At 43.2% G+C, this 27853-nt stretch overlaps 1 protein-coding gene across 1 annotated transcript; it reads right to left on the reverse strand.

Moving 5' to 3' along the window:
• Positions 1-1379: 1379 nt before the first annotated feature.
• On the reverse strand, positions 1380-27574 carry LOC126533604 (ubiquitin-like protein 7). The gene is made up of 9 exons (XM_050180768.2): positions 27166-27574; positions 25120-25221; positions 23123-23208; positions 22751-22832; positions 20641-20698; positions 20007-20172; positions 17546-17821; positions 14898-14957; positions 1380-13672 (listed from the first exon to the last, which is right to left on the reverse strand). The coding sequence occupies exons 1-9, from the start codon at positions 27320-27322 to the stop codon at positions 13523-13525; spliced, it is 1137 nt and encodes a 378-aa protein (XP_050036725.1). The 5' UTR covers positions 27323-27574; the 3' UTR covers positions 1380-13522.
• Between the last annotated feature and the right edge of the window lie 279 nt (positions 27575-27853).

The raw sequence follows: 27853 nt of genomic DNA on the forward strand, positions 1-27853 counted from the left end.
CGAAACCGCCGCTAGGGTCCAAGGACTCCAGGCCGTCGTCTAGGTGGGAAGGCTTAAAGCCTTCCCTAGATCTGTTGGACAAATAAAGTTTTACAGTCCAGTTTCTTCCAAATTTTGGGCTGGCAAGTTGGGGGTGCGGCCCTTGCACGTGTCTGTACGGTACTCACGCTCTAATCGGCACGCTCGTCGCTAGTACTAGCGCTGACCGCGTTGCTGAGTGGCGGCTGCGGAGGGCAGAGGCGGCCCTGCTCGGTGCATTCGTTGCAGAGCAACAAATTAGCCGTTGGGGACGCGCGAATTACTTCATTGCAAAGGCAAACCTGTTGTAGTGGTCTTCGCTGTAGTCGTTCACAATGCACATGAGAGATAGGAAGTAGGCCGGGACACACAGGATACTTCGTTGTAGTGGAATTTGCTGTAGAGCCGTTCGACTAAACAAGCAACAATGTGGACACTATACCACATATACTTGGCACGGCTTTGGTATTACGATGACAAGTAATGTTTGGACTGCACTCCGTTTCACACCGCAAATTATGCGGTCATGAACTCTCACTGTGTACGTTTCGCAGTGAAGTTGCCTTAGCTATGGAATTACCTACAGTTGCGGATGCATGGTTATGTCAAGTTACATATTGTTTGTGCAACTCTTATTACTTCGAGATTTGTTTCCAGTAGGCATGCTACAGTTTTGTCACGAGCGATGCACTCTGTGGCCACTGGTTGCAGAAATGTGTAACTTTGCTCATTCGGTGTTGAATAGGTTCAGATCTGTGACGTTTTGCACGCAATAAATCCTTCATATTTTTTTGTCATAATAATATGACACTTAGTGTTGCTTAAAATTACATGCCGTATACCTATTACTTTCTTCATATGTAATGCATTATTTCTGAGATGCGTGTGCAAGCAGTGAGAGAGTCCTACATATAGTGTTGTGCGATATATGTAGAATCAGAGTATAGTCTGTGAAGTTTTTTTGTCTGAAGCCTGTTGGGTGTCATATGTGCCTCCGAGTGTGTAATCATGCAACATTTTATTTGTGATAGCGTTATATTTAGTGTTTGAATAGGTTCATTTTATCTTGTCTGAAGCCCTCTTGCACGTCATGTCTGATCAAGCAAAAAAAAAAAGAAATGCAGGAAAGTCCTAAAAGTGTTCACCTAAATCACAGAAGCAACAAAAATAATCTGCCAAGGGCATACTAGTTGGTGCCACCATATGACGCCGCAGCAAATGGACTTCATCGAGGCATGTACCTGGATTGTATTGCAAGTCCTTTTAGTACCTATATCACGCAAAGAGCTTTTAGTTTTCTTCATGCCGTTCATAAACAAACATGTTGCTGCAAGGGTTCACAGACAAAAGACAACAGCTGCTTCCTTTCCTTCATGTTTATTCCAGCTTTTAGTGCGCCTTCACACGACTACAGTAACATGGATCCAAAAATATGGTGCTGTGCACTTCCTTCCCACGTCATTCGGGTACAATCTTCCAACGCTCAACACATGCCAAGTCCAGAGAGAATTAAAGATAAAAAAGGAAGCGAATCGTGGCAGACTATGCATTGCAGAATTTTGATGCAATAGGCAGCATAGAGTTCCTAGTGGCAGGGAATAGCTATCAGCAGAGTTGTTGCATATACAAGTACGTAAACTGCAACATTCTGGGAACTTATTGGTGCTAACTGCACTGTTGAGCATGTCTCGAGCGACGACAGCATCTTTACTTTTCTCACAATAGCAGCAGAAATGGCTTGCAGTCTAACATTCGTATCTGCAAACAGCCTTATGCAAATGAAAGCTTCTTTTATTTGGTCACAAGTTAACATTTATCAATTCTACTAGACATCTCGCCAAAATAAAAGTCATGGATGAGCCGCACTATGCAACATTCCTGCATTAACTACCATGGTGCTTTTCACTGAGACAGAGCTAAAGCATGCAAACAACCTGTTACACCCCACAGCTAGCACAGCCTAGAAAACTACCATGGTGGGAGGGAAGCAGAGAGATGTGTCTCCTAACACAGGGCACAATGCAGTGTTTTCAGTGGTAAAGCTGAAATTTCTTTGGGCCTTGCCACAGGCAAAGCTGCGGTTTATTATGAGAAAAAGAAAAAAACAAATATTCTGGAACCTTACCATTGCCAAACCTAGCATCATACAAAAGCTGCCACCAAATATCACTTTATTCTAAACATGGAAGTCCAAGCAAGCAATGGTTACATGCCAGAAAGGTGTTCATTTTCATCACAACACTTATTTGTATATTGCACTTTATACATCAAAGTAAAGCGGAACTCAAGTAACACTGCGGTCTTGCAGGCACTAAACGCCACAGGAAATGCGTGTGTGTCGACAAACAACACATATAACAGAGCCAAACAGCTTTCACCAAATTATTCAACTTCTCCAGACTGATCCCAAGCAATGCAAAGCACGATTCAGCAGTACAGTCTTGGACTTTACTTCCTTGAGCCACTTTGTCTTGTACATCACACACCTCTGTTGAAAATGAGGTTTCTCTGAGAAAACCGTGCCCCCGTCTCTACATGTCGGACACCACTGCTTGCGAAAGAGAGCATCATCCTCAGTGAATGAGAATCACCGAGAATGTCATTCCCATTGCCTTGCATGTTCAAAAAACATATTTCTGTGGAATCCTTTTGCAGTCACAGAAAGATCAATCTCAAGGAAGTTAACATACGATGACAAGAGTGCTAGTTAAAAATTTGTACACAGCTTTTCTTTTTTTCAGGTTCAACATTACACTACGGGAACAGATGGCTCAACACAGCGAAATGCATAAAAATACTTCACCACCCCCAAATTATACTCACAGCTCAACAACGTTTAACTGTGTGGACAATGAGACAAGTCAACAAAACACCCGGCAAGTGACCACACTGTGTGACACATAAGTGACCACCTTCGGTGTTTATGCCGCAGGCGCGACAAAAATTCAGTTCTTTCTTCAGAAACACAGCGCCCACAGTAAGGTCTCTTGAGCATGCGAAAAATTTTGTACAAGTTCAAACACCATACACTTTCGAAATGTCACATTCAATTTTGCAGAAGAACTACGTCAGCACAAATATTAAGTAGCTATAGATGTTCTTAAGGTTCTGGCACTCCTGTACAGAAACACAATCAAACAGCACAAATATTACCAGACAATGAATATGGAGCCATTTTTTTTTTCAAAGTTTAAATGAGACCTGTGATCATCTTAAATCATTTATATTACTTAATATACATGCCAACATGCCACAATAGATGACATTAACTGCTAAGTTTAAAGGCATTCATGCAATGCCACAGGGACATGCATGATGTCATTAAAATGTAATGCCCTTTGTAGCATGTTGTATTCTCACAGATCAATAAATTACCAAATATACACTGTCACTCTCAGCATTAGCAGCTATGGCTGTACATTAAAAACATATTTCTGAAGTAATCTGAAATACAGCTCTACACAAAACGTGCCTGTTCAATTTTTAGTAGTATTTCTTGAACTTTCGCCTGATAAATAATTTGTTAATAATATTGTGACTGGCAAACTTGTTGAATTTACTACAGCTAGTGTCAAGATGTTTGTCATGGAAAATATTCACATAGGTATCACACTTTATGTAATGACATCAAGAAACTTAGGGTCCCAGACTCTTAATGGCATTAACCTTGATCGTGCGACACAAGGATTATAAATATTACATAAATGTGCTGTTAACTGCAATTCCTTACGTCTAGCTGGCTGCAAACATCTTACTTCTTTCTAGATGTTTCAGTGGCTTTGCTCTGCACACAGATAAACATGTAGCAGTAGTTTTAACATGTAGCGATTCCTGTAAGAGTTGAAACACATGGACTACCGACTTGTGCACATAAGCGGCTACCAAACTTCATATTTAGCTATAAATGAAACTCCACTATGAAAGTTCATTGCTTTATGTTTTGCTGGCTGGTTAGTGCTAAAATTGGCCTTGTCCAAAGAACAAGGCCATTAATTAGCTCACGCAAAGGAGAAATTTTCCTACACTGGTGCATTAATCATGCTAAAGGATTTCCATTTGCTTGCAGAAAAGATGTATTCCTTATGCTCCTAAAATGATATGTTTATAAGCTATACCACGAATATGGAAAAGTACAATAGCTTGAACAAAAGTGAAACAACTCTAACATCACGAAAGTAGCTGCCTTTAGAAGCCACTTGCTGCGCGGGGTGACTGATTGAAAGAATCTGTGCAACGTCACTTGTTGCAAAACCGTTCAAATTGAATCCAAACTACTGTGCCAAATCTTGAACTGTAGCACTGAAAACGTGGAGCACTAAGCCTTACTTTCACAGCAACTTCTAAGTTCAACTCAATTACTACTTGGGCCGATAGTCTTGCGACTATTTACTCCACACAACATACCGTGCCACTATTTCCTTTTTGTGCAAAGTCCGCATATAATCCCATCTCTGAGGTACATATTAAAAAGCGTTGATAAAAGTTCATGGCTGTAAATACCGAATATTCAATACACAGGTATCAAGCCATTAATCACTGTATAAAGCCACAATAGTTTCAGTGCAGCAAGTAAAATGCAGACTTCCAACTTTTGTTTTTTACATTGGTTATATTTCACTTTTATCCCTCAATGCACTGACTGATGTTGGCATTAGTATGAGAAGGGTGTCACTTGAGACCAATGACAAAATGCAAAAAGGAAAGCAATAGGAATAGATTGTTGCTTCATTTTGGTCTAGATGACTTTCAACAAATGTAGGTGATGAAATTCTAAAAAATTGCAAATATAGCCTTACCATCACTCACATTTGCCAGTGAGAGAGGAACGTTGTAGTGGCGCACATTTTGTGCAGCTCAAATTAAACATTAAGCAAGAAAGCGCAAATTAGCCACGAGCTTATCGAGCGTTTCTAAAAATGCTTGCAGGTCGCGACACAAAAGCATTTTAGTATTACCGCTACGACACGGTGTAGTGTTTCACGCTAATTCTACCTGCAACTTGCAATGCTGCCTGTGAAGGCTAACAGTGTCACATCATAGTGGAGATTTACTAGTGTAGATGAATGACGGAATACTGACGTCAGGAGGCAACCTTGAGGCAACGTCCTTGTGGTGGTGCATTCAACCAAAGTGCAAGAAATTTATGTTGCAATAACCACTCGTGTTTAACTTGTCCACTACACTGTGAGCAGCGACATAATGATGCGATGGCCATTTTCATGATTTTTCTTCTAAGAAGAAAACTGTGTGACGTAAGTACATTGTAGCGTGTTATGGCTTGTCTCACATTGTCACCACCAGTGATGCTCTTGGATGCATTTTTCAGTATACACCTGCGCCTACATCTCCATCTTGGTAATAAGAAACCTGTGATATACAGCCAGTGGCAGGGACAAGATGCTAATAATTACGACTTGCAAATGGCAGTACTGTGGGATGAAAATGCAAAACCAGCAGCATACCACAAGATATGCTTCAATGGTTTATAACAGATATAACAGCAAAATTTAACCTTGCAGATGCAATAGAGTGTGCCAACATTGAAATAACTTTCTACTGTCTACTGGTTACTGACTCTTTATTAATGTGCATGGCATGAAATGTCAGTGATCTGTAAAAGATACACAGTGCCCAATTCGGCTTAATGAAATTGGCCAGAATGCTGTCCATGCTAGCCTTTGCCATTTTTTTATCTCCCTAGAGATACACTTGATGTAGGCAAGTAGCTTGTGCATGCAACCACCTGCTACCCTTCCCAAGCTTTGCCATTTCCTAGAACATGGCAGAGGCTGCCATTACACACACAATCGTACGAGTAATTTCTACGCAAGCAGCAAATGGCTGCAGTTCAAAGAGCAGTGCCACCTTTAAATGGAACGTTCAAGACAAAGCTTCTTTTGCTGCTCTTCAGGAAAAACTGGCATTCTAAAAAAAGATATGTCCACAAGATAGAAGCACATGCGCATTCTTAAATTAACGTTTCTGAGTTGTTTAACCCGATACAGCGTGACTCAGTGCCATGAAGTGAAATGGGCACAGTAATATGTGAAGCAGCAACCGTGCAGAAAGTAGATCCTTCATATGTTGAGCTTGACATCACGAAGCATCGGCGTGTCCACTTCTAATGCCAGATTATAGCCACATTGTTATCACAGCTGATATGCATATAGTCTGAAGTGTGTGCATCAGTCAGTAACCTTACAAAACCCATACTGATCAGGCTTAGAGTGTGGTCACAGTGAGGCATCAAACGGACATGTGCAGATGCCAAATGACAGTACGTCGAAAATATGTTGGAAACACATTTCGTTTGACTGCCACTATTCAACAGGCACCAAGGTAATGATGCGTAAGCGAAAAAAATAAAAGATGATTTCAAATTCCTACAAGTACAACTAAGCATAAATGCCAGTTGCTGACAAATCAAAGCTAGTAAATAATGTTACGTCATCCTGCACACATATATAAAATTTGCTACATTTCCTTTTGACGATGCTTGTCCAGATTTTTTCTTTGTGCCCAACACTTTTTTTATGCTGTTATTCACAATTTAGTATTGTTATTCTGCCAAACAGTGTCCTATGTCACAGCCTAAATATATTCTGGTACAATAAACCTCCTTTAAATGCCTTCCATTGTATGCGAGTCCAGCCTGTTGCCTTTTTGGCAACACGTCATCTCTTCAACTAGTAACAAACAATAAATGCTAACGAATTCTTCATTACCTTAATGTTTTCCTGGTTAACACATGGCAAAGTGTTTATGGAATCTCCATCAAGAGTTATAGAAATGTTGAGTCGAAATTCAATTTCCTAGTTTTCGTGGGATTGTTGTATAGTATACAGAAAAGGTCGAGGTAATGTGTGGATTGTTTAAGAGATACCACAGTTTGCGCATTTCAATACACACAGTACACGTTTTTGAGAATGGCGAACAAAATTTGTGTGTTGCAATACGTTGCAATCGCTATGTAAACACACAAAATTTTTATTTACAATCAAACCCTTGACACTCCACAAAATTATCTAGCAGATATCATATTGCCTTTAAACTTACGCCATTATACATAAACAGCAAGAACGACATTGACAGAAAATTGTTATGCATCCATACAACTTCCAAAACACCCACCACAAGATTCACACCCCTTCAAGGTTATGTGCGTATGAAACTGTTTTGACTTCAAAAAGAAAAAAGAAAGGCCCCGCATCTGTGCTGCAAATATATGTGAACTTTCATAGGGCATTTTGATAGCCTAAAGGCCATTCATATGATGACTGCAAGCAAGTCAATGCAAGCTAACTGCTACAGAACGTCACAAACTTGTAACAATGCCTTAGTCACCACCATGACTTCACGCTATCCTGACTACTGAAATGTTGCCGGGCAAGACTTTGGTCACACAGCCATGACTATCTGGAAGGCTAAAAATGAACCACTTCTCTTGTGATAGCTAAGGATAATTTTATTATAAAGCTACACATATCCTGAGATGAAAATGAACCGCGAGGAAAAGGTCACAGCAGGATTCCCTTCAGCTTTCTCAGAACAGAAAGCTACAGTCCTACAAGTCATAGTGCTATGCCAAGTTGCATGCAAGTCGGGCACTTATTTTTGCGTTTTTAGTGACTTCGAAATTCATATAGATTATCTACATTTCTTGACAAATCTCGCAGTTTGTAGCCTTATCACTAAGGCAAGATACCAAATGCCAAGCTCTGACAATTCAGCGCCTGGCACTCAAGTCAACAAAAAAAGTACAGTTGAGCCTCGATATAACGAACAATATAAAGAAATTCTCAATATAACAAAGTATTTACCTTTTCAGAAACTCTTGTGCATAGAACACCATGTATTTAGAACCTCAATATAACATAGTGTGTTTCAATATAACGAAATTTCACTTCCTCTGCAAAGGAATGCAAGGAATGCCGAACCAATAAGTGGAAAATTCCACGGACGCATATGGTGAAATGATTGAATTACATGCGACTGCTTGCAGACGCACCTCTCAAACCATGTGCGGCGTGACAAGAGCGACTGCCGAAGTGAATCCGCATCATGTTTCATATAAAGCCCAAATGCAGTAAGATCCTATGGCGCCACGCGCACTTTGTGCTTTAGGCGCGAGTGAAAGTGTGTGAGGGTGAGAAAAAAAGATGGTGGCTTCGAGTGCCGCCTTCTCGCGCAAGCAAAGGGAAAGAGGGGTAGGGGAGCGAGCTCACAGTAACGCGACCAAGCGCACGCGAGTGGCATTATGGGGGGGGGGGGGGGGGTGCTTAAAGGGACACTAAAGTGAAAAATTATTTCTTCTGCATCAGTAAATTACTGTTCTACAACACCAAAAACACCACTCTTAGAACGATAAGATGTTTGGTAAGCCAGAAAAAGCGCAAGAACGAAATACGGGTGGCGACGCCTACTTAAGCTCCCACACCTGGGGGCTGTGACGTCTTGGATTTTGATGGCATCGTCTAGGGCCTACTAATTATATATAGCGGTACAGATTGACTACATTGTATTCTAAAGGAACCAAATATTAAACATGGCAAGTTTCGGGAACCTTTATTCAGCCAACGCGGCCCAAATGTGAAAACATACTTTGGTATCCCCGACGTCATGCTGACGTACTGGTCCTGGAGTTTCGCCGCAAAGTTCAAATACCGATACTTGGACCTTCGTTTTCTCACCTAATAATCAAAAAATTTTTTTTAAATGGCTGCCTGCAGGGGTCTCAAACAATGCTTCATTAGTCTAAACTGATTTATTGTTTCGCTTTAGTGTCCCTTTAAGTTGGCGGGCGTCTTGGCCGTGGCTGCGCATGGCTGTAAACGCAGCCGAGCGCACGCTCAGCTGCGCATCCTGCTTCAGAGGTAATATGCCGCGTGCGTGCAGAGTGGGCGTGCCGAGACGGCGTGGCATCATGTAAGCCGTCTTCCTACGCCTTTAGTATTCAAGGTTGCGTAATCTCGAGTTTTCTTGACTCACTGGAGCGAGAGGCAGATTAAGCATTCGCTACCCTACGTCAGCACTTTTCATGATAGCGTCCTCCCAGCGAGGGCAATGCGATCAGCCGCGGGGGTGCGATGCAAGCGAAAACGTGGCTGGCTTCGCTTAATACGCACCGCCGATGTGAAGATAGACCGTAGATAGACCGTATAGTTCGTCACCGACTCCCAAATCCATCAAAATGAATTGTTTTCTCATTCAAATTTGCTTTTTTCGATTGCCCGATAATCGGGAAAATTCTGCGGCCCCTTTCCATCTAAGAAAAATTGAATGACGACTGTACTTATTTGCATAAAAGGTCGAATTTCAATACAACGAAATTTCGATATCACAAAGCAAATTGCCGATTTTACCTACTTCCTTATATCGAGGTTTTACTGCATAACACCGCGCCAAAAATAAAGTTCCCTGCCAGAGTGATCACACTTTACTTCCGAAAAAGCATTGCACATTTCATTATATAAGCCCAATACCAGCTGCTTATGTGAGCAATGTTTTATAACTTTAAGGAAGAGATCTTTAAATTAGTGAAGACAGTTAAGCCACCTACATGCATAGGGAAAGTTACAACTTTGGGAACTGCAGGAGCCTCGGTGCCACCTCAACCCCTCCATTCATTTTCGCAGTGACAGATCCTTCCCAGTGTGCACAGATAGGGCAGGGGCAAAAGAAATTGCAGAAACTGTAAAAGTGAGGAAAAAAAAACTAACTGTAAAAGTGGACCAATTATCAGTGAAAACAGCCCTACCTAGACATCCTTTGATGCAGAAATTAGGTCTCGCGTGTTTGAGTGAGCGACAAAAGTACAAACCATTCAAGAACAATGGAGGAGGAAGGTCAGCGTTCATGCCGCCTCATCCCTTATGCTTGTTTAACTTGGGCTTGTTTTCTCGTGCATCGCCCTCTACAGCTGAGTGTCAAAAGTTTACGGACTGTGAGATTTGAGAAAACGTGGGGATTTCGGAGCAGTTTAGGACCACATCCAGTAAGATGGCAGGACAGCATGCTGTTCACATATACAAGCCTGAGTACATTCCAGGTTGTGCTGCCCGGGCTGTGAAAACATCCAGCGGTTTCTCAAAATCCATGTTCCATAAATATTTGACACTGCCTGTACATACCAACTTCTCCCACTACGTGAACATCACACGGCTGCCAGTAGGAATGCTCCAAAGCGTATTCCTCAACATCTTCAGCCCTGCCTGAAAACAAACGGCTCGCATTGCTGAGATATTTTGCATACGTGCTGCAGCCAAGTCTTGTTAATCACTCACGTATTATTTTCTGAGCTAGCTTTTACGGTCAATCATTAACAATGGCCAATTCATGCACATTAGAATCACTGCCAATAACTATGGCGTCTGTGTGTAATACCACTATTGATTTCCAACAAGTGCCAGAAAACATAGTGGTTATGCAAAGGCTACAACCCTGTAACACAGGTCGCCACTGAACAGCACTACGACTCATAAACAACACACAGTAACATTTAACAAACAGTATGATCCACTCTTAGAAGAAACACCAAATTAGTGTAAAAGCTAACATGACTGTATCATCGGTCACAGTCATATTAACAGGAAAGAGTGGTTGATGTTATGTGTCGGGGAGACCTAAAATGGTAAAAAAATTATTGCAGAGGCCTCTCTTCAAAACTATGTCCAAAAATACTAATTTGGAGTGAACCGTTGCAATGCACTGAACATATTTAATCATATGTGCAGTGAGCTTAGGTATATTTCAATATATTTAGAGTAGTTTATGCAAATTAAGGATGCCTAGATTTTTGTCATTACAAGCATTGTCAATCCACCCATGCTTTGCATCTGGATCGAACTGACACAAGCAGCTCAGCCAATCTGTGCACACTGCGTGGAATTTAGCTGCTACAACAACGAAAGATCGCATGCGAGCTTCGGCTTCCTGCTGGTCTCCGCAGGCAGACATAGCAGCCAGCAAAACTGCGATTCAGAGGGGGAAAAAAAAAGAATCACAGGAATTTGAACGAAAAGAAGAAAAAAAAGAAGCTGAACAAAGAAAATGAATGACCAGGACATCAAACGCTCGAGGTACTTCTTCGAAATGGCCAGTGTGTGACATGACTAACAAGCACAGCTATAGCAAAGGAGACTAGGTCGAACGTGACTTTTCGATCGGTGAAGCAAGCATCTTCTCTGCTCTTTTACGCCGTTGGACATCACGAAACACCTTTGGAAAAACATTAAAAGCTTCTGAAAAAAAATCACACAAACTAAATCCCAAACACAGATGCAACAGCAGATAAAGAAAGAGAGACAAACTCTCAGTCTTGGTACAGCAAAACCAGCATCACGAACACTGAAATATGGAAACCAGTTATGACGAAGTTCCACATGCAGAATGAATTTGTGCTCGCAGGGTACTGATATGAGTGTCTGAAATACCACGTCAGTGTTGCGTTATTAGATGAAATGGAGGCACAGCAAGGTTTCTTCCAAAGCCAACACACCGTAAGTGTGGTCGTCCCTCCCGCAAAATTAAATATTTATTCGCTCCCCAGGCGCATTTTGGTGCACCCCAATTTCACAACTTGCTACCGTCAAAAACACTATTCACATGTTGGTGTCGCTGCAACTTAAAAAAAAAAAAAAGAAAAAGAAAAGAAAAACGTAACGACGATGGCAACAAAGGCTGCTGTGCCAGTGACGGTTGTTAGAGCGTGGCGCCCTCTCTATGCTACCCTCCAAACTTGCTGAGGGCAACAGTAGCTCAAAAAGCATGGCCTCAGAGATTGCCAGCTCAGCCCAGGATCCCTATATCGCACCAGAACACTTTCTCAGGCAGGATCCTATATTCAGGACTCTACCTAAATCCCGCAGGAAGTGTCCTATTTCCAGCTGACATTTTGTCGCCATCTAATCTATCACTCAGCATGGTAAACGCACTGAAAGATTTATCTCAAAAATGTTGTCCCTTTATTTACAGTTAACATTTACCTTTGGTTTCTCTAAGTAAGAATGACTGGGTATGCATTTTCATTTTTTTCCCCTCTTTGCACACTACATAAGGAATCTTTTGCACACTTCCCTGCAATAATAAGTGTGTGGCACACACAAAATAAAAACGAACAAAAAAATAACAAAAAAGACGCTAAAGTACATTTGCAAACATTGTCAATCCCAATATTTTTTTCTTTTTCGAGTGCACCAAAATGTTGAATGTCCCTTTGCCAATCAAAGAAGTGCTAGGTTACCCCAGCTGCCTTTGTAAAAATTAACGCACACTCGCCAACACAGAATGAAATGTCAAGTCAAAGACATATGTAGCCACGGCAGCCAGCCCTCCTTTTATTATCCAGCTTTGTTTTCTATTCCCCCCATCTTTATATTTTTTGCACGCAACATCCACTGACAGGCGCTTCACACGATACGACAAACAGTGACGATTCCTTACGCTCAAGTGAGCCGCTGTGAAAAATGAGGTCGAGGGTTCGACGGAAACTCGTCTGGACGGGGATGCTCGCAACACAACCACATATGCACCGAGCATAGTCAAAATCCAAAGGCTAGTATGGTACAAAACACTAAAAAACGAAAAAACTGGGAAGTTAAAAAGAAAAAAAAAATCAAGAAACAGGCATTTTAGACTGTCAACGATATTCTAATATTATGGCATTCACGTCTGCCACATCTCTGAAAGCAGGCCAAAGCTCTTCAGTACCCATTTTCAAGATTGCCAGGCAAGCTACATTACTGGAACTAGATGTCACACGAGTACATTAGAACGCCAACAGTGTGGCCAAACCAAAGGACACTGTTTCTCGTCATAAGAAGCAAGAATTTATCATACTGCCGCTCTAAGAATCATTACATAACACTGCATAACCAATAACTTGAATGTGGTACCTCTATGCAATAATTATTAATACAAGTAATGTCATTATTTGTACAGGTAATTAAAACTACAATTCATATCTTTTGTGAACGAGGAGATCTGTACGGGGCAGCCAATGTCAATGTACATGTTTTTCAGTCTCTGCTGGCGAGAGTATGTTTCTTTCAACTGTGTTCTTCCCTTGCCAATACGTTTTTCGTAACAGCCTCGGCTACAAACTGCCCCTGGGACATCAAACTTGTCCCCAACGTGTCCTCAACGTAAATGCTTTTGTACTGAACAGAAAATTTTTGCATCATGCATTCAGTTACATCAAGCTCACGACATACAGGATATTCCAGAGGGCACATGTGACGGAGTTACCAGGGGTAACGAGGCAGAAGCAGTGAACAAGGAGGCAGTAAAGGCTTTGCATTTACTGTGACCATCTCCGAGATCTGTGCATCATTGCAAATACAACACCGTCCATACATTGTCTTTTTTTTTTTAAACGGCAACTAAACGTCAACACGTGTTGCTGTCATACTGCTGTCTTTTTTGTTTTTTTTTATCTGGGCAACATTCATAAGTTGACAGCACGACAAGGAGAGTTTCGGCACCTGCCGGCCGATTACAGGAAAAGTTACGTGGGCATGTTGGCCGGATCACTATCGCCAAAGTCCGAAAAAAGCAGCTCCAAGGCGGCTTGCACGTCGCCTCCAGTGGCAACCAGGGCCTGCAGGCAAGTCGCGTCATTGGCAATGCCCATGTCCCGCAGCTGCTGGAGCTGGCTCTGGAATGAGGGCGTGACAGATGCGACGCATAAAACTATGGTTTTTGAAACATGGGACCTTCTACTGTATGTCTTGCCCATTTTCAATGAAATGTTTCATGCAATCGTTTGAAATTAAAGACTTGGAAATCAGCACTATGCTGACTTTGGTACCACAAGATGCTGATTTACACATGACAAACTTAACGCTCCGACTGCCAAGTAGTTCTGTAAAAAGTGCACAAAATCTACATTTTTTTTTTATTCCCACAAAATTATGGTGCATTATGCCCGTGTTAGAAAATTGCATTAAATGTGCAATTCATCTCTTAGATTCACCCGAAATGTCAATGAAGGATGCCTACCCAGAAAAAGCTTTCCCTGAGCACATGTGTCAGGTTCGATGGTGATTATATGAACAGATGATAACGAAAGGAATCGAAGGCACTGAAGCAGATATACTAGAGTGCCGATGTTCAAATGCACAATGTGAACTGGTTTGGTGAGCAAGGCTCATCTTCCATTCCAGTTGTCCAGTGTGCCCCCCGCCCTGGACGTACCTGCACTTGGTCAAGATGAACTTTGCAGTCTTTAATTAAAGTGAAATAAATCTTTTGCAGTATGCCCACGGGTACTACTGGGGTATGCAAATGCCAAAAAACAACCTCACACCGTGCTGGACTGGCCTCCAGATCAATAGATCACGGGCCGAATAGCAAGTTTTAGTTTTACCTTCGCTCATTAACTCACAACTAAAATGTTATTTGTCTATTGTACAGCTCTCCCGAATTTTTTCGTAAAGTTTACGACCTTTGTGTTCAACTTGACAAAAAATTAATTTGGTGGTGAAGATGTTTGCTCGTTAATCTTCGAACATTACGTTGGAAGTCTCCCGATGGTGAAAATATGCAAGAGGGATATCTGATTGGAGCAAGTTCATTCACATGGGTTGTGCAGGCAGGTCAAATAGGCAACCGCTGGAAAATTCATAGCGAACCGAAAGCAATACATTGCTTGTCAGACTTTGCGGAGTCTGCCGCTGCTTGCAAGTTAAGGGCAAGCTTTAAAAAAGTGTATGCTATCTCTTTCTGTCTCTCCCATGCACTGCTGAATTGCCATACTTGCAGCTCCCATAGACGTTAGCACCAGGTTTCCCTTTAGTACCTCTTGTGAGAAACTCTACAGATGCAGGGTCTTACATTAATGCCTTCAGCGCCCTCCTCGTATACAGAAAACACCTACAAACCTGATATGTGACGGCAGGGTCTGCCACTTCAGCTGCAGGAGCGCCCGCAGGTGATGGTGACTGGACAGATAAAAGACACGGCATCATATACATCAAATTCCAACCTTTCAATGTTAGGTACGGGACTGGTAGGGGTTCAACTAATTGCTGAATCATTTGATTGATTGAATTAGATATATAGCCAGATAGATAGACAGATAGGTAGATAGATAGGAAGATATACAGCCAGACAGACAGACAGACAGACAGACAGATAGCACATTCGATTTCTACTTTGTCTAGGGCTTTGATGTAATTTCAATGTTAGTTTCCTACTTTGGACACATAGCAAGCAGGTGCACATTTCATTCAAGGGCATGTGAGAAATGGACAAACACTGCTAAATTAGCAGTGTGTTTGGGCATTTTTTTTTCTCCATCTTGTTTAATTCGGCCCACCGGATAAGTTTATCAATTTTCTCGGTCCCATCAGGGATGTGTTAACAGAATTCAACTGTACATTGGCTATAACACTGAGCAGCCGCAGTACCATGAACTTTTGTGTGTTCTATGGTAAAATAAACCACTTACTCTACAATGTTCCCATGCCCCATTATTGCTTATAATAATAAAATCTGGCTGTAACTGGGTGTCCACGCCAAAAGACACCCAGTTGCAAATAGCATTCATTTATGTATCAAATGATGTCAATATGATCTCCATATTCAGAAATGCACTTTAACTTGAAGCCTATGCTTGGCTCCATCAAGGTACTGCCTGATGTGAGCACGCCCAAGGAAAGTCAACGGGTATTCACGCCAGGCGTCCTCGTGACCAAGTCAAGCATGGGCTTGAAGTTAAGGTGCATTTCCGATAACAGGGGGTAAGCCTCTTCTTTCTTTTTTTACCATACCAACTCTACGAAAATATTATATTTCAGTTTGTCTAAAAAAAAAGTATCTGATACTCAGTTTGATTTGGGAATTTCACTATTAGAATACAGTCGAACCCACTTACAATAATATACAAGTGCCATGAAAATTCTGTCGTTATAACTGATAATTGCTGTAACTGGGTTGCATGGAAAAAAATGAAATAAAATGGGGCACAGCAGAGCCGTTGTGAGAAAACTATAATGGCAGGAAGGCCAGTGTCCCTCCCCGCCACCTTCCTCCATTCAGCTACTGATTGTCTTGACTCATTTAGCTGTTTAACTCTGGCTCCTGCCTGCTCCGATCGCATGTAAGAAGCCGCGGCTGTCGGCGGTCAAGAATGGCACTGCCATAACAACTGCAGAGAGGGGTCACGGGCAGCAAGCGACATGCGAGCTCCGCCGAGGCATCACTTTGGTGCCCCTAAAAGGGGCCATATAAAAATGCGAGAAGGTGCCACGGCAGCCTGTTGGCTTGAGAAATCCAGAAGAAATGCTGGGGCAAGGCCGCCACAAGCATCTCGCCACCCACGTTCTTCTCACTTCCTTGCACGAGAAAACCCTATGTCTGCTGGCCTTGCTAGCCAACATCCTTCTCCAAGGTATTCAGATGCTCCATGGGCTCTAGCAAAAGGTCTCGCGCGAAAATGAAGCCCTGGAGGGACTGAATCACCTGCAAGGCCTCCTGCGAGGACAACGTTGAGGCAACCTGCCTTAATGTGCCATTGTTTCCGTTGTCGCCGTCACTATCCGTTGCAAGTAGGTTGGCGACAACAGCCTCATCGGTTAGAAGCACTTTGTTTCGAAATATATAGCACTGCCCTTTTTTTCACCAGCTACGTCGAGCATTGCCGATGATCAGCGGGTGGATCAGCCATCTTCTGTTTCGGCAGCAAGTCAAACGAAGCTGAGAAACCACATGGCCAGGAACGACTTAATCCATCGGCATAAGCATGAGCGACTTAATCCGTTGGCAGAACTGCAGAGAACGAGGGACCAGTGAACAATCTAGGAGCAGCTCGAGCAGCACAGCGCAGTTGGTGTAGTCCATTCGTGTTCCGGAGGGTGGCGCAGCATAGAGCTATGGGCGCAGCCCTATCGTGTTCAGAGGGGTGGAAGGGTGATAGGAGAGAGGCGCATGGGAGGCTGGTGATGTGAAGGCTGGGAAATCGGCACGTCGCAGTTGTTCAGGCAGCAGGCGATCATACAGCGGCTCGAATTTCTCTTTTCTTTTCTAGGATTTTACATTTAATTACTTTTCAGCATGATTAACCAGCAGCCAAACTTCATCGTTATAACCGATAATGCAGCATGGGGGCATTGTAGTAAGCGGGTTATTCCACCACAGAAAACATACAAAAGTTGACGGTGCAGCAGCTTCCGATTATTATAACCAATATACTGTTCAAACCAATATTGTTACAAGTGTGTTAGACTGTATTGCTATTCCATGACGTCAAGTTTTGCACACAAACTACAGGAGACAAAAACATTTCGAGAGACAGACAGAAGCACAGACATGAGCGCTTGTGTCTGTTTATTTGTGAGCTAAACATGCCGTCATGAAATGCAGGCACCAAACTCAACCTGCTCTCTATCCTGCTCACCAGCTTGCTCACTAACCCACTCAAAACATCAGTAGTTATTACAGGATGCAGGCCCCAGTTTCCAAATCCTTCCAGTAGACAAGACTGACCAAAGGAGCCGGTCAACTCGAATCGTTCTTAGGAGCGACTCACGGGTGGTGCAACTGCAGCCGCGTTTGGTGGAGGAGCCAGGGACCCCAAAGCCGTCTGCACCGCGCTGTTGAGCATCTCCGACGTTATCGGGTTCCTCGGCGTCGAAGGTGGCGCATGCAGCCGAGGTGAGGGAGGAATCAGGGGGCTACCCGAGGCTGCTGGCGGGGAGGACGATCCAGAGCTCCCCGGATTGGCTGCGGCAGCGGCTAGTGCTGCAGCCAGCTGTGCAGGCGTGATCCGGTTGGGCGAGAACAAGCCACTTCCGGCTCCTGCTGGCTGTAGAAGTGAAAAGAACACACCAGCCAGCCGCAAGTTACCCTCTTCAGGTGCTCCAACCACAACTGTACATGCCAAGATAGAACAACAAAAGCACTATCAAAATAATTAAAAAGCAAAATAATTATATGACACCTGACTGGACCGTGCTGCAAGTTTGAGTATCACCTGAACTGTTTCAGTAAAGCGAGTTCGAAGCAGACAGTCGAGTGCGTGTTCTTGGGTGTTGGATGTCGTGTAGCGAATTCACTTTTTTCATTGTTTTTCGCAATGTTTTACATCAGGCATGATTTTCAAGCTGCTATGTGCTTTGCGAGTATGCTAGACAAGAAATAGTGGATGCTCTCATATTTGACAATCCTGTAAAACAGTTCTCGCATGAAGGCCACATTGTGGGGGCATGAGAGCGTTCACTCAAGAATTGAAAATTCTTAATCTATACTTGAGTTGCACACTTTTCACGAATCTGATATGCAAGAAATGTGGTGAAACTGAACTTTCAATGGACAGAATTAATCGGCATCTCAGTGCTTTGTAAACCTTGCCCGTGAGAAATTGTGCTTGAAAGCAGTGATAAAATATGACAGCACAGGGCCAGTACAATGTAACGATCCTACTACAATTCTTTTCCTTTTTGCAACTTCACCAATGGTACGAAATGTACTAAGCCTAAGTAATCTACGTGACTGGCGGTCGTGAGTAGTGAATGGTAAAAATACAAAGGCTTCCAGTGAAAATAATCGCTACATTATATCTTCCCAGAGATCCTTTGAGGTTCTTTAAAGGGCCTGTCGCCAGGTTTGGCCATTTGAAACAGACAAGTGCAGCGTATACATCGCACCTTGACGATCGTGTTTGCAAAGTATTACAGCCTTGCACGCCCGCACGAACAGCTGAAATTTCAAACCAAACACTGTGTGCCCTCCCTCTCGATGAAGCTCTGCTGTCAGCCAGAGAGTCAAGGTCACATACGCACAAATGGTGTGACATAAGATCAGCTGCTAGCTACATCACTTACCATGACATGCGAGTTTGGTTAATCATTCAATGCGGAAGGTGCAACGTAAATGTGTTGTGCAGGAGAAAAGGAAGAGAAAAAAAGAGAGACGGGGCTCGACTCATGAACGCGACGTGGTCCTTCGGCTCTGGTATGCGAAAATTCTGAGAGGAAACACCGCCTGCGCACGCTACTTGAGGAAAACGGAGAGCGCATCTCCACCGGCAGCAACACTCACCTCTGGGCGGCACGGTAATGGAGCAGTTGATTTCTCCCATCGTCTCCGATAAGGAATCGATTTGAAAAATTATATCAGTAAACTTTATCAGCTGTTTTCACGCCACGTAGTGGTTTGATAATTTGCAGACATGATTACTGGCGCATGATCTATGCACCACACTTGTCTGTTTCCAATGCCTAAATCTGGCAAGGGGCCTTTTAAACCACAGAAAAACCGGAAAAAAGAAAAAAGTAACAGACGACAATTGGGGATGCGAATGGGCCTTACTCTTGCAGTGATAGCAGAGTTTCTCAGATGTTCCAGTGTGACACAAAGTTCGATTTAGTTTTGGGAGATTTCGCAAATCAGTCTAGACGATGCGAGAGCAGTAGAAATGCGTGATGCAAGATCACTGCATGGTAAGCACACCACAATCCAACATCGCTACTTGGTTTGTTGTACAAACACAAATCGATCAATGTAGTAAGATGTTGGATATAGCACTCAAGGATCTGCAGGGCTGCTGCAAGTGTCAGCTATCCCACATCTCGAGGATGGGAACTGATATTTGGAACAAAAAGCACAACCCATGAAAGCCCTGCTTGGCGCGTTTTTCATCTCATTTACACTTACAATATATTACGACTATACCATTATAACTATACTATACAATCTGATATTGATCCTAATCATTGTTATTGTTTATGCTAATTACACCAGTGTTATGGAAGCTATTTCATGTTGTCCTTACTAATCTGCAATTTCCATCATTTGTTTAGTTCTGAATGGACAGTATGGTATCATTAAGGTACTGCTGACATTGTCTTATGGTTGGTAAGGTTCAAGTAGTCTGTGAGACTTTTTTTTTTTTGCTGACCTCAGTTTCTTTTGTAACAAAAGCGACATAAAGTGACTTATTGATTGAACTGATTGCAAATGTAAAACATTGTTTTTAATGTCCACCGCACCAGTTCAAGCTGCCCTTCCAGGTCTTCGTCATCGCTGAGGGCCTCGAGGGAGTAGGACACCTCGGGCGGCGGCGACGTGGAACGCCCAGCTGCGGCACCTTCCTCATGAAACGACACGGCAATTTGCACCGCAGCCTCCACCAGGGCAGGGTGACTTTCTGCCATTCTGTGCACAAAAAGTTCGTCATTATGTGTAGCATGAAAACACAGCACGTAAGAATTATGCGAAACCTCAGTGATGGCTGCTTGTGTTAATGCAACAGCATTTCAGACTCCACAAGAACAGAGAGACTTTCTGCCATTCCGTGCACAGTGAACTCCACCCAATGCATTAAGTTTAAAACGAAAATACAGTGCACAAACGTATAGGCCATCAGAGACGGCCGTTTATGTTAATGTAATAGAACTTCAAAAATGAGGACAAGGTTCACAATAGTGGGGCTTATATTTGAGTACATAGCGTCTTTCTTTTATTCCACCTTGAGACATTTTTCACGGCGCTTCCACAATGGATAGAGGAGTCCTAAATGTGGTAAATTATGAGAAGTGGGATGAAATGAGGGTAGATACCCAGACTGATTCAAGAAAATGGACAAACATATGCAAGGAGATGGTGTCACATTTAGAAACTTACTTTCGGAGGAAGTTTGGGTTCGCCAACAGCGTCATAAGCTCTGGATCTTGAAGGATGCCTGCAGTTGGCGAAAGAAAAGAAGCTCAAGTGAGGGAAGCGTGGGGTACCAACATTGATGCACAGTCTTAAGACCATAGTGCCTCGATGACATTTATCAAAGCACGAGTTATTAGTCACGAAAGCAAAAATGAGATCTGTTCAGACAAACATCAAGTTCAGCTTTGAACTAAGTTCCCAGCTATTCGCAATGCACACTGAACAATTACTGATGCATCACCGATCGAGCATGAAGGCTACCTAAACATTATACAAACAAATTTGAGCTTTTTCCTCCCATGATGTTGGTCACACATGCTTTACACTTCATGACTTCGCATGGTATATGCTTCTTTTATTTTACATACTAATATAATTTTATCTGCTGTCCTGTTCACTTAAAAACATTCAAAGAAATCTAGAAGTTATCACGGGAAACACAAAAAGCAGTTTATCTGCTTCTCACCCGGCACTGTTTTCAATGACAATGACTCAATCTTCTTTACTATTTTTCATCAAAATTCTAATCTGCTATGTACTAAACTTTTTTAATACATTGCCTATGCAAAACTGTACGCCCATATGGTGCTTTCTCCTGCAATTTTATTCCACTTACATATTTGGGCTTTCTTCAAGATGGATGTCTGGATGGTAATCCTATCGGCTGTCAACTGCATTTTCAAACTGCAAAAATAACATTACCATGTGTGCCGACACCTTCGCGGTCTGCCTATGGCACTTCATGTTCGGCGTCCTTAGGTTTCGAGCTGTTAACTTGGCCTCGCGCCATGATCTGCTAGCCTTCTAAATTGCTCAGACTGCAGAGTGACTGCCTATAAAGGTTATGGGTTCGACACCCAGACTTGGACAAATTTTTCTTCAACTGCGAAGCTTTCCTTCAGAAAAGCCTGTACGAGTTTTCCTTTGCCAGAACCTAGTGTTCAAGTAGTGGCCACTAGCATTCCCAATGCACGTGTACACACATGAAAAAAAAAAGAAGAACGAGTATTGAAACCAGCATTTCAAGGAGTACTGACAGAAAATTGTGTTACCCTTTAATGCGACCAGTTTCAAATGCCTGCACAGAGCAGCAAGGCATTGGTTGTGAAAAAAAGAAACTACTGTACAGACTTGCGTAAGGACTGGCCCTATTTTTGTGAGATTTTGCTGAAGTGTGGCCTTGCACGGGATTGGCGCATTTGGTCTAATTTTTTTTCCAACTCTGAATATGAAATCCAGTGTAATTCTCTGTGGTCGCCCACCGCCACAAAAGCGAACGCGATCCTATTCATCACAAATTTATTCATGCATGCTGCATGCTTGGCTACTTGTTTTTGCTATCGAAGCCACTGCGGCTTACGCTCGGTTCGCCAGCACATTCGCCAGCTCTTGCCAAGTAGCGCTCTCACTATTTAGTAGTAGCGCTGTGTAAAAGTACGCTGTACATGGCATCAGCGCACTGAGCGCAATTTCTACTCAGTTAGAATTTGTTTTTTCTCCAAATTTTGGGTGTGGCCCTTACATGTGTGTGGCCCTCACTCAAGTCTGTAACATGATATTCACATCGCCAAAACTCGATGCAGTGGTTTTGTGGTACGAGACACCACTGACATGTAAACACGCACTAGGACTGGGCTGCTGAAACCATAGTCCAATCAGCACTCATAAGGACTAGGAGGGGCGCTGGTTTCCCTGCATTTCTAAGAGAAGCGCGCAATTGGAAGTGCCAATTTGGCAGCTTTTAGCGGTCACTGGCCTTCAACCACTGCACCAGGCTGACTAGCACACTCTGGAGTTTGCAATACCACGTGACGGCCACCTCCGGTTTTGGCGACGTGACTAGCCTCCCTTTTCATGTCCAAAACAATGCCGCACCTGGCGCACATATTGAATGGGTTGCATAAATGGTGCTCTAGCCAATTACTTGTGGCGCACTCGATACCGTAATTTTCAAGTCAACAGCTACATAAAAAGCAAAAAATAAAGCTTAAGACATAATCCTCGTGTCAGTACTCCCTTAACCTGTCTGCCTGCTGTCTTGCATTGTCGACATGAAAGACAAAAACCTCCTTACCGACGGCCACTGGATCATCAGCCAGGGCGGGATTCGCAGCCATCACGTTTTCCAGAACGCTTGGATCCTTGAGGCTTTGCAGCTGAGGATGGAAACGTAAACTGATGACAACCCTGCAGTGCTTTTCCACAGCAAATATAAAGGGCAACAAGGTGCCATAACAAAAATGACAAGTAATAGAACAGTTGGAGACACTTTATAGTTGAACCGAGGATATATCCCATGACACTACTATCAGTGGCAAATCGAGAGTTTAGCAGACGCTCCTATGACAGAAGTGCTGAACCTGCTTCCCATTCATCCTCAGCTGTGCCATCAATTTCTAAAGTGGAAATTTCGAAGAATCACAGAAGCAGGGCAGTAAAAACTCACCACTGTTCGAAAAGCTGGATTGACCAAGGCAGTGCCAAATGCTATCATGGGGATGTCCTGCATGTCTAGCGTGCAGGTTGGCTTCTCTGCGATTCACAAGAGAGACAGGAGAAAGATCACTTGTGTACCAATACGAACGGGACATCACAAAAGATTTCCTTGTGAAAGTTGACACAAGTCACTTTCCTGAAAGCATGCTGTGTTCCCAGTTAAGGGAACATTGACCAAGACCCTTAACCCCCTAAAGGGGCCCTGAAATGCTTTTCTAACTAATTACAGAATGGCCTCACTATTAAGGGACATCGTCTCATGAATCTCATGCCGCAAAATATTTTCGTATCTTTCAACTATAAGCTGACCAATGCTCGGCTTTCTCTTCGGCTCAGTTAGTGCGCTGGAAGCTACACAGCGATAAGAGTCTTTTAGAGATTGCAGACATGTACATGTTTCATTTATTTAACTAAAATTAACAATGCTGTATTAATGAGAATGCTCTCGCAATCATGAAATAAGCCAATAGTGTTGCTGGGTTCAGCTGCTCACGATGATGCCACACGACGACATTGCGGAAATGAGAGCAGCAATTTTCTTGCTGTTTTTGGCACAAGACTGTACAACACCTGCTGCATGCAGTGCAGTGATATTTGGTTCACATGTTCACAGCAGCATCTACGACAGATCGGCAATGTTTTTCTTACTATGTTCAACAAGTGCTTCAGGGTGTCTTTAATGTTTATGTGTTTACTAACCCTTAACAGGAAGCACATATTTTCACGAATTTCTGTAGTAACTTCAAGATGGACCAACGCTCCTAAAATATGCTCCACATACTTCTAAGGCAAGTGGGCCACAAACACCAGCATGCATTTAGGTCATCACAACAGCTGTGACAAGTTGAATACTATAGCACAGCCACACACTGCAAGTACTATTGAGAACGTTTAGTGCTTGCTGTGCACAATACATGGTGAGAAAATGCAAACAAATTGTTTGTACATGAAACATTTTAAGGAGTAGGGTTCAACTGTGGTTCCGGAGCAAAATAACAAAAAATGAAACATTGACCTCCATGACCTCATCAAATGATCGACCTCTTACTGTGAAATTAGTGAAAATAGAGTTTTGAAAGAGTACTTTAAGAGTCTGAATTGATTTAGTGCTTCTACTTAGTGTCCCCTTAACTTACACCTAAATATAAGCACACAAGCATTCCAAAACTCGATCCACACCGAATGTGGCCCCAGTGGCCAGGAATCAAACCTGTGATCTTGTGCTTAGCATTAGAATGCCATTGCAACAGGTGCCCAGTTATTTGTTTTAGGCATTAAAGGGCTTTCCCAACTTCATTTCTTGCCTCCCTACCTAAATTGTCCACCTACATCTCTTTTCTAACCTACATTGCCACCTGTATCTCTTAAAATTATGTATCTCCTGTGCAGCTCTACAGCCGACCGAAAAAGTTTAAAGGACTGCAAGATCTGAAAGAAAGCTGAATACCTCTACAGTCTCTGAATGCAGCCTGGTGTTCAGATTCCAAACTTGAGCTCCCATATGCCAAAAGCGTAGTGTTATACGACTTTACTAGCTATGGTCCCAAACTGCTTAGAAATTTCAACGTTTCCTCAGATCCAAAGATCCACAAACTTTTGCAGTTGATTGTACATGTGATATCTGCAAAGGTTCCCTAAATCACTTATTTATCCACCTGTACCTGTTCTCTAACCTACATTGCCACCAGCACCTCTTCTCATAAAGTTATGCAGATCCAGTGCGACTCTACTCTGCATCTGGTAGCTCCAGGGGGTCACCGAGTCACACATATTGCTTATTAGCCAACAAGAACAAAAGCAGCTGCTTTGCATACAGCCTACACAGAGCAGCACAACACAGCAAAGCAAAAAAAAATATAGAAATACGAAGACATTATGCATACAATAGGGCAAGGACATTTGTTCAAGCTGTCCCCCCACCCCCACTTGGAAAGAAGGAAACCATACCAAGCTCATGATGAGGGTAGGCAAACACCGTCATGCCACTCTTGATCCCACTGGCTTCCAGCGTGTCATCCTGCTTCAGTATTTTGCCCAGGAAAACTAACTCTGAAAGTAATGCCCAATACAAAAAAAAAAAAGCAACAAAGGGGTTTTAAGAGGCAGCTCTACATCATGGAAAACACATGAACACAGAGATTGTTTTGATGCCTACAGCCACAAATTTAACTTTGTTTCTTGCACTTACCACTTTAAGGCACTATGAACACATTTGTGCACACCAAGAAAGTCCGTCAACAGCAAAAGCATCGATGAAAGTGATGATATATAAAATGCGTCCCATGCATCTTGAAACTGTTCTGATTGGAACTGTGCAACAAGTTTGAATAATGGGCTCAGAATGTTTTCACAAAACACGTGGGAAGGTAGATTGTTGTGTGTACTTATTTGCTTGGTGTGAGTATGTCGTTGTATATAGTGCATTCACTCCTTTCATGATTGACATTGACAAACACGAGTGCCTGCAGTCATCAACCTTCTGTACATGTTGTGCTATGCCACAAACACAAAAGGCAGAAGATAGCTGCTTTAAAGCTAGCTTACTTACAAAGGGGACAAGAGAATACTTTCATACCTGACGTATTCAGATATTCCATTTCACAAATCAGTAAAACAGTCTTTGAGTTGTAGGCACACATCACGGGTTTATGTAATGGATAAGCACAGTCAATCACGACAACACAGTGTACATACGCTCCTGACAGTGAGGTTTGCCGGTGAGGGCTGCACCACCTGTCGCAGCAAAAGCGCAACTATGGGGCAGACAGAGAATAGGCACCCTGTAAGACAGCGCAGTGTGTGGCGTTGAAACTAGCTAAGGCACAGCATGGCATTGGCATGTTCAATAACAGAATGAATCTCTTTGAAGCATTTAAGGCGACACTTATGCGTTCCGGTCTGCGTCGCGGGCCTTTAGTCGGCAGTCCTCAAATCAGTGGCGAATGCATTTTCGGAGCTCATACGTTAACATTCCTAATGGCATAGCTAGACGTTTGCGTCATTCTTTTGACTGTCCGTAGAGGCTTGGTTAAGGTGTCCTTGTCACCATGTTAAGGCTAGACCACTGTTTAATAAATCAAGATTAACATAAAATACACGTTTTCTCTAAACTATTGCTTTCTTGCCCTCAATCAGAAGGCAAGAAAATTGTACGCAAATGGATAACAGTTGTAGGAAATTACTAAGTGGTTAAAGACACGTTATAAACTGAGCTGTATGAATGAACCTCACAGAACGTATGTCACACTATACTGCATTCACGCAAGGCAGCACAGACCGACCCACTAAAATTCGACGCCTGTCGGAGATTTCCCAGCATCTGAAACGTAAAAGTTGTGCTAGCACCGTTCCTCGATTTATCGTGCTCCGTACTTCGTTATCATGTCCTCAAGATTCCAAGTCAAGTGCTTCCGTGCCCGCTGGCATTAAACAAGAACTTAATCGGAAGCACCGCCTTAATCGCGGCTCGGAACATTCTAGGTCACTTTCACGTTTTTTCAGTGACGCAGTGACGAGCAGTTTTGGGCTGAACTAAAACGTTCAGCACAAATCTGCTCGTGAACGAAAAACAACTTCGCAAAAAGCAGTTTCGGCGCGGCATCAAGTCGTGAGACGCAAATGCAGCGACAGAAGCTAAATGTCATCGTCGGAGAGAGTTTTTGTCTTTCAAGTTCAAGGTGACTGGAACAAAACAGAGCCGCACACCTCCGCATTCTTTGCGCTCTAGCGGTCGTCACAACGCTACGCTAGCATCTATCAGAGCGAGCAAAATGTCGTAAGCGCCTCTGCAGAGACCTCTCTGCGCAATTTATAGGCGGACCATTACGACACCGGAGCGCAAAAATACAAAAAGGACGATCGGGAGCACAAATAGGTGTTGGAGAGAAGAGAAAGAGAAGAAAAAAAATGATCGACTCGCGTTGCCTAGGCACGACGGAGGCAAGCAGCGGCTTCGAAAGGTCGGCGGACTTGGGAAGGCACGAACATACTCACCGAGATCGCCAATGTCCTTGCCGAACATCTCGGCCACTTTGGTGTGCAGCGCCGACACCTTGTCGTCGAGCTTGAGACTCGAGAGCTTGTGTCGCTCGAACTTGCACGAATTCTCCGGCACCAGCGAGACGTAGATGCACCACTCTTCCGAAGCCATGTTTCCGACCGGGGTCGCAGATCGCGCCGCTCGTTGGAAATATAACACGGCCGGTGGTTTAACAGCGCAGTTAGATGGGCTGATCACGGCGACAAGCGACGCGGCGTGACGAAAAACATGTCTTATCGGTGGAGGAAAGGCGAAATCACGCCCGAAAGTCTCTGGAAGATGAACGAGGCGACGCACGCAAGAGGCGAGCACGGCGAGCACGCAGGACCAAAACACAACACACGCTCGAAGCGGCGCTGGCGACGCCTTCGTCCCTTTCCCTCCGTGCTTCCCCTTCTTTTAATTTCATTTTCTTTGGCGCTGCCAGGTGGCAGCACCAGATGTTGCGGCAGTCATAGGGTTTCCTACAAAAATTACTGTAGCAAACTCTATGGCGGCAGTAAGTGGCTTTCTTACTTTCACATGCTTTCACCATCACCTAAAGCGCACGGCTGTCAGTGTTCCAATTTTTTTTTATGCGCTAGTTTCGTCTAAGAATGAAAATTTGACGAAGCGGCTCGTAAAAGAGCTCAGTGTTTCATG

Source organism: Dermacentor andersoni, chromosome 7 (assembly GCF_023375885.2).
Source record: "Dermacentor andersoni chromosome 7, qqDerAnde1_hic_scaffold, whole genome shotgun sequence".
NCBI classification, from domain to species: domain Eukaryota; kingdom Metazoa; phylum Arthropoda; class Arachnida; order Ixodida; family Ixodidae; genus Dermacentor; species Dermacentor andersoni.